At 34.9% G+C, this 7,261-nt stretch overlaps 1 protein-coding gene across 1 annotated transcript; it reads right to left on the bottom strand.

Annotated features, from left to right (window-relative positions):
• Positions 1 to 5,906: 5,906 nt before the first annotated feature.
• LOC138922886 (olfactory receptor 5D18-like) lies at positions 5,907 to 6,848 on the bottom strand. Its single transcript, XM_070259327.1, has one exon. It carries the CDS (start codon positions 6,846 to 6,848, stop codon positions 5,907 to 5,909), a length of 942 nt encoding a protein of 313 aa, XP_070115428.1.
• Positions 6,849 to 7,261: the final 413 nt, after the last annotated feature.

Here is a 7,261-nt window from a genome sequence, read left to right as displayed (position 1 = left end):
CACCACATGCAAAGAGCAAACTGTTATCTGGCCCAAAATGTCAATAGTACTAAGGTTTGACAACCTGCTATAGAGAAATATTTCAAAGCATTTTGCATATAGCCAAAATAATTCCTCCTCTTTCTGCTTCAGGTGTGATTAACATGTCTGTATTCCCCTGTGAGCAGTCGCGAGGGCTCATTATTGCCATACTTATCACAGGAGTGACTGTCAGGAGAATCTCCGTGCAGTATTTACCAGGTTCCATGGATGGAGTTAGTGTAAGAGAGGAAGAAGAGGGAAGAAGAGAGAAATCAAGTATTCTTCCCAATTTGTTTACACTCTATTCCCTCCTACACTAACAGTTGTTACAAGATATTTGGTTCTGCAGATAAACTTGTCCCCCTTTCCCATTGAAATTGTTTCTGAGTACACAAAGGGAAAGTATTTTCATAAAGGAGTGCTCAAAACATGGCATTCCTTACAACACTTTCTAATTAAGAGAAGGCTTTTAAATACAGATTGTTAATATGTCTAACACTGCTGTCCTCTTTTACAGTTCATTGTTCTCTTACACAAGGCTGTAATAAATTACTACCATCAGCAAAAAAAGAACAAGGCTCTGGATCCCAGAAAATATCATTTATGTGTTACCAAGAAAACAGAGTGTAGTCCAACCAACCAACCTTTGTGTTAGACATTGCTCTCCCTGTTTCTGAAGATGCCATGATGGGAAATGATGTAGGCTTTATGTTCTTGTGTGTGAGTATCCCTGGGGCCCATGTTACTTAATCTTCCCAAAATAATCATTGATCTCTGTGGGAGATCAACAAGATATCAGAAAACAATACCACCATGGGACTCAAACAATTAATAGCTTCTGTGAGATACAAACAGGGAGAAAAACTATCTCACCTGGGGACATATTATTAAAAGTCAACATGATCCCTTCCAGGATTCATGAACAATTGCAGAGCATTGAATGCTGTATCCAATCACTGTGCCATGAGCCAGGGTTGGCGTTAGCATAGTGAAATATACGAATAAGTCTTTTAAATTTTGCTTGTCTTGTACTCAGAAGCTCCTTCCTGGAAGGCAAAGAGTCTGAAGTCACACCAGAGCTCCACCAATACCAGAAACAAGTGGAAATAATGAAGATCCTTTACTGAGAGTAATAATAATTGCTCACATTTACTGACCACTTCCTATGTGCTAAGTACTGTTCAGAATACAACTATTAGTGCATTTCGTCTTTATAAAAACAAATGAGATCAGTACAGTTATGCACCTTCACAAACGAGGTGCCAGAGGCAAACACAGATGTAACTTGCCCAAAGTCATACACAGAATCACTGATAGAATGAGACCATATGCTGCTTTTGGTTTGTTGCACCCATACAACTGTGTGAGAAAGAGCAGAGCTCCTGAAGGATCGTGAGTTGTCATAATCTCTACTTAAAGCCAGAGGCCATTAAGCGAAATGGCCTCAAGGATCTCTCCCAGGTCTGCTCATTTTATGACTATAGGATGTCTCCCTAAACCAATAGTGTTCAAACCACTCTCTTTGGTTTGTGTCCTTGGGTATACCAAACGTTGCAAGAATTCCACAGATGTAATTAGTTACAGGTAATCAGTTTCATCAGTTTCCAAATTGTCAAGAACCTGAATGTGTTTTACTAAAATTGATCCATCTGATAATTTCCTGAGTTTAAGGAGTGTTAATGGGTCTCCTTTCCCCCTAGCACTCTCACAGTTCCTTTTCTCTAATTTTTCAAAAGCAAAGATTCCTCTAACCATTTACATATTACTATGTGAATTACTCAGATTAGGAAAACAAAAGCAAACTTCCAATACCTAAAACATAAGAACAATTTGAAATATTGTTTTCCATGAAACCTGAAGTTTTCTTTAATCAAGACACTTCAAACCCATGTTAGGACTTCTTGTTTCTCTCTGGCGTATAATGCATATTTATTTTACTGGAAAATAATGGCATTAGACGTGTGTTTTAGCCAATTCAATGATGTTTTGAAATCATACACACAGTAGATTAATGATAACACTTTTTAACATCTGTTTTTTAACATCTACTCTTTAATATCTTATCTTTTTAACATCTGTTCTTATCACTCCCTGAAACTACTGTCACAAAATGCATCCTCCTGAAGGAGAGAGTCTCATGACAGAAAAACTAAAAGAGCATCTATAAAGAGCATCCTTGGTAGTGATGTTTTATATCATCTGAGCCTCCCACTTACAGGAAAGCTGCTGTGCCTTTCTATGTGTCTTTGACTTAAAGACATGGCAGGTGTTTTGAAAAATTGATTTAAATATAAACATGTTATTGAAATTGATTTCATGGTCATTATACATAAATTGATCTATACATGAAGCTTTAAGTTTTTGATGAAATGTATTTAAAACACATACAATAGTACCATTTTAGTAAAATATTGCATTGGCGAGATTCAATGAAATCAATAATACATTAAATTTCCTAAACTTTTTACTTGCATTGTTTTAATCAAGGTGCCTCTAAATGGAAGAATAACAGGTATGCTTAATTGTTATATGATAAGACTTGGAAGGTCTTTTTGGTTACCTTCTCAGAAATTAGGAAGTGAATGGTTCTAATGATTGCATAACAAACCACCCCAAAACATATTTGTCAGAAACAACAACTCCTTATTGCACTGATCTCTATGGCATGAGTCAGTAAGTTACTTCTGATTCTCTGATCCTGACATGGCTTAGCTTGACTTGGCTAGCTATGCCTTATCAGCTTGGCAGGTTAGATGACCTAAGAGGCTTCACACACAAGTCTGGTCATTAGCTAGATGCCCTCTCATGCGATGGGGTGTGGATTATATTTCTCATTATCCAATATGGTAGTCTGTGCTTGCTCACATAACAGCTTTTCTAAGAGACTGCGAAAATTCCAAAAGATTGTGAAAAGGCCACAGGTATTTTCAGAGGTTTGAAATTGACACAGTATCACTTCAACTACCTTCTGTTAGCCAAAGTTGGTCACAGAAGCAACCTACACTCTAGAAGTGGAGAAATTGATTTCATCATTTGATCAGAAAAGTTCCAAAGGGCATAGATATGGCGAGGACTGGAGAATTTGGACGATGTTTGCAATCTGCCACACTGGGCAACGGATCCTTTTGAAAGATATAATTTCAAAATTTTGGCCTTCAACAAAATTGGAAAGCAATCTAATTTCATTTAATTCATTATTTTAAAAAATTTTGACAAAAGATAATTGTGAGAAGTTGACATATAACTTGGATGGAGTTGAAAGAGTTGAGTGACAATATTATTACAGTACAATCCCTGACAGAGTTTCTATTCCCATTTACCTTTAATATGACCAAGTAGTCTCAGTATTTTCACCTATTAAAAAGCAGAAATAAGAATGATGCTTAAACCTATTGCTTTCTAACACTAAGTGATGTCTTTCCACAGATACATTAATTAATTGGAATAAAAGTTCAAACACATATTCATAATATTTTTCATAAAATGAAGTATTCCCAAAATCATTGTTAGATTTTTAATAATTATATTTTATCCAAATTTGCAAGGCAAATATATTTGTAACTAGTGGTGTAATTATTATTGTATCATTAAAAGTTTAACTTAATCCATAAATAAAAACTTTTGAAATTGTGAAAATCATTATGATCACAAGAAATAAAAAGTAGGAATCTGTAATTAAATTATACTGTTAAAGGGGAGAGTAGAATTGAATATGAGTTCAGGAGAAGGGAACACACAAATCTGACTGAGATGTTGCTATTTATGTATTTTAAATGAATATGCTATGAAACAGAAATTACACTTTTTGCTGCTATTTAAGCTTATGATGGTATATTTATATGTAAAATTAAATTTTAGGGGTATATACCTTTTCAAAACTAATTGAGAGGCACATTACAAAAAAATGTGAAGACTACTCATATAAGTCATGTTCTACATAGAAGCAGCAGAAACTAGAATAAAGAATCTGAAATGTCACAACTTAAAAATGAAAAAGATATGGTTGTGTGCCAGCGTTTAGTGGAAAATGTGCTTCTGATGTGTCTGGAATCTAGAACGATTGCTTTAATTCTGTCAACAACTGCTTTACAATGTTGGCCATGTCACTTAAGCCTTCTGGGCCTTGGTTTCCTCAAAGTAAAAGCTAAGTGAGTTATGTCACTTCTGCCAAAAATGTGATCATTTTTGGACAAAGAAGGACAGAAATAAAATAAAATTCTCTATAAAGAGGCATTACCCATCACTGATTCAGTTTAAGATTAATAAAAATAATTTCCTAATTTCAAAGAAAATTATAAATTGTATAACTGCCAGATGTGTACTAAAAGATCAATTTGTAAATACCCAGAGACACAGATCTCAGTAAAAGAGAAAAGCATTCCCTCATCAGACATCCTGTATCTAAAACACTGTTTCTTATATATTTTATCTATTTTTATGCAATGGTTATTTGGTTCCTTATCAAATAATGCACATAAATGAAACATTTTAATAATGATTATGAGTTCAAAATAATATGAACATTTCAAATAACTTTATTGAGCCCACATAAAATTGTTACCCGTTTTTTGCCACTACCAAACACCTATAAATGTATTTCTTCCATTATGTTGATGATGTGTTTAGAATTTATATAGCCATATTGAGTAAACAGAAGGAGAAGGGTGTACCAGTTATTCAAGGAAAAATGAGTTACTGTTGGAAAGATCTACTATATTTAATTTGCCAGATTAAATAGGTCTTAATGCTAATGACTGTCTAGATTTTATTTTATTTTTAATAAACTTGTATAGGTAATTAGTTTTCAATGCTTAATACAACTCCAGACAATTTTTTTAGGTGAGAGTTGTGTTGAGAAGCACTCAGAGATTATGCTCCCATTCAGAAAAAAAAAAAAATCATAAAGAATTTATCATACTTTTGATGTCTTCACAGGCAGAATGATAGCATGAAGTACAGGTTGCGTAGGCACATATCATGCTTACTCTTTGCATATAAGATTTTCTGATATCCAGTCTACCATTTCTCAGCTTTTGTTGGAGTCCGCTTTTCATACTGCCACTCTGGAGTTGCTTTGAAATGCATTCAGAAGATAAACCATGTCTTATCAACTTTCCATTCATGTCAAGTAACCTGTTTATACAACACACACATGCACATTATAGGGTATTAGCTCAATAAGAAGGTTGTTGGATCATTGACTCGGTATTACATTCTGACCTCCATGAATTTGTCATGCTTTTGTCTCCTGCATACAACTCTTTGTTGAAATGTGCCCCTAACATTCTGTCCATCCTGTTATCCAAGGACAAGTTCAAACAATACCTATTTTATGAAGGACTTCCCTGAAGTGCCCAAATGGATTTGGACATTTTTTCTCTTAAACACTCTATGATAATTAGTATTTCTACCTTATTCAATGGTCAATTTGTTCACAAACCTACTTTCAACACTAGATTTTGCATTCCTTGAAGGATGAAGACTATGTCTTATTTGAACTGCTATTTGTACATTTTTAGGAGAAATTCATGTGTTTGTGAAAGCCTAGTCTACTCCAAATATGTCATAAGAAAGAGGATAAAATTAATGATTGTTGAGGTTATATAAGTTATTACATATGTTAGTTATATAGTCTTTTAATTTGAACAATATGATTAGGAGCTAGTTTATGTTATCTCAATTTTGTAGATGAAAAATTAAAGATGAGAGATGACTTTTTTTCCCAGTGAGAGAAAGAGTGAAATTTAATCTCTTTGAACCAAAATCCATGTCTTTTCCATTGCACAACCTTAACTCTTCATTAATTTTAATTGTATCTTTAAAATCAACCTTTATGGACAGAGTTCATTTATGTGCCAGGGACAAACTCCACTAAAATAATATGCTCAATAAGAAAAGATTTTAGTGTCCATTATTTTGCCTAATGTATCCTTGACATCCTTATTTCTCAGACTGTAGATCAGAGGATTCAACATGGGGATCACCACTGTGTAAAACACAGAGGCCACTTTGACTGTGTGCCTGGAGTTTTGGGAGTGGGGCACACAATAGAGGAAGAGGTTGGTGCTGTGGAAGATGGTGATGGCGGTCAGGTGGGAGGCACAGGTGGAAAAGGCTTTGCAGCTCCCACTGGCTGAGTGCATCTTGAGGATGATGACAATGATAAGTACATAAGACATGAGAATGATGAGTAATGTGCTGACCTCATTAAATGTGGCAAAAACGAAAAGCAGCAACTGGTTGAGATAAGTGTCAGAGCAAGAGAGGGACAGCAATGAGGAGAACTCACAGAAGAAGTGATTGATTGTGTTGAAACCCTGAAATGATAATTTTATAGCAAAACATGTGAGTATCAGGGAACATGTTACTCCCCATGCATATGATCCGACAACTAGCATGACGCAGAGTTTCTGGGGCATGGCAACTGTGTAGAGCAGAGGGTTGCAAATGGCCACAAAGCGATCATACACCATCACAGCTAATAAAAAGGATTCAGTTATGACAAAGATACAAAAGAAAAAGAATTGTGCTAAACATCCTATGAATGAAATGGTTCTGTCTTCTACAACTAGGTTCACCTGGGTCTTGGGAGCAATGATGGAGGAATAGCAGAAATCCACAAATGAGAGGTGGCTGAGGAAAAAGTACATGGGGGTGTGCAGTTTGGGGTTAATTTTGATTATTGCAATCATCCCAATATTCCCTACAACAGTGACACTGTAGATGGCCAGAAAAATCAAGAAGAGGGGGATTTGCAGTTCTGGGTAATCTGAGAAGCCCAAGAGAGTGAATGTGGCCCCACTTTTGTTTCTCTTCAATAGTATCATGGTCTCTGTTTGTCAAAATCTGAATCAGCCCTGAAAACAAAATATAAAGGAGAGTGAAGATATAAGAAACTTGGTTCACTATCCATCACCAAAACTGGAAGATGAAGCAAAGTATCTCTTTCAGAATTTCTCTACGCATTTTTTATGCAAGATATGCTAAATGTCTAAACTTCTAAAATGTGATAACCATTTTTAAATTTTAAGTAAATATAATATGAATATGGAATTCATTTTTAAGTTCTCAATTGTAATTTTAAGATTTACAAATAAGCATGAAATCAAGAGATTCATGGTTATTTTAAATAAAATCCTCCCCATAACACTTTCAGTTCTCCTTGAACATTATAAGTTCATAAAAAAGTAAGCCTAACATAATGTGATAACTGATTATGCCAGCCCTGCAAACATTAATA

This window comes from Equus caballus, unplaced genomic scaffold (assembly GCF_041296265.1).
Source record: "Equus caballus isolate H_3958 breed thoroughbred unplaced genomic scaffold, TB-T2T haplotype1-0000016, whole genome shotgun sequence".
Lineage (NCBI taxonomy): Eukaryota > Metazoa > Chordata > Mammalia > Perissodactyla > Equidae > Equus > Equus caballus.
The sequence above is the reverse complement of the archived record's forward strand: the minus strand, read 5'-3'. Positions and strand labels throughout refer to the sequence as shown.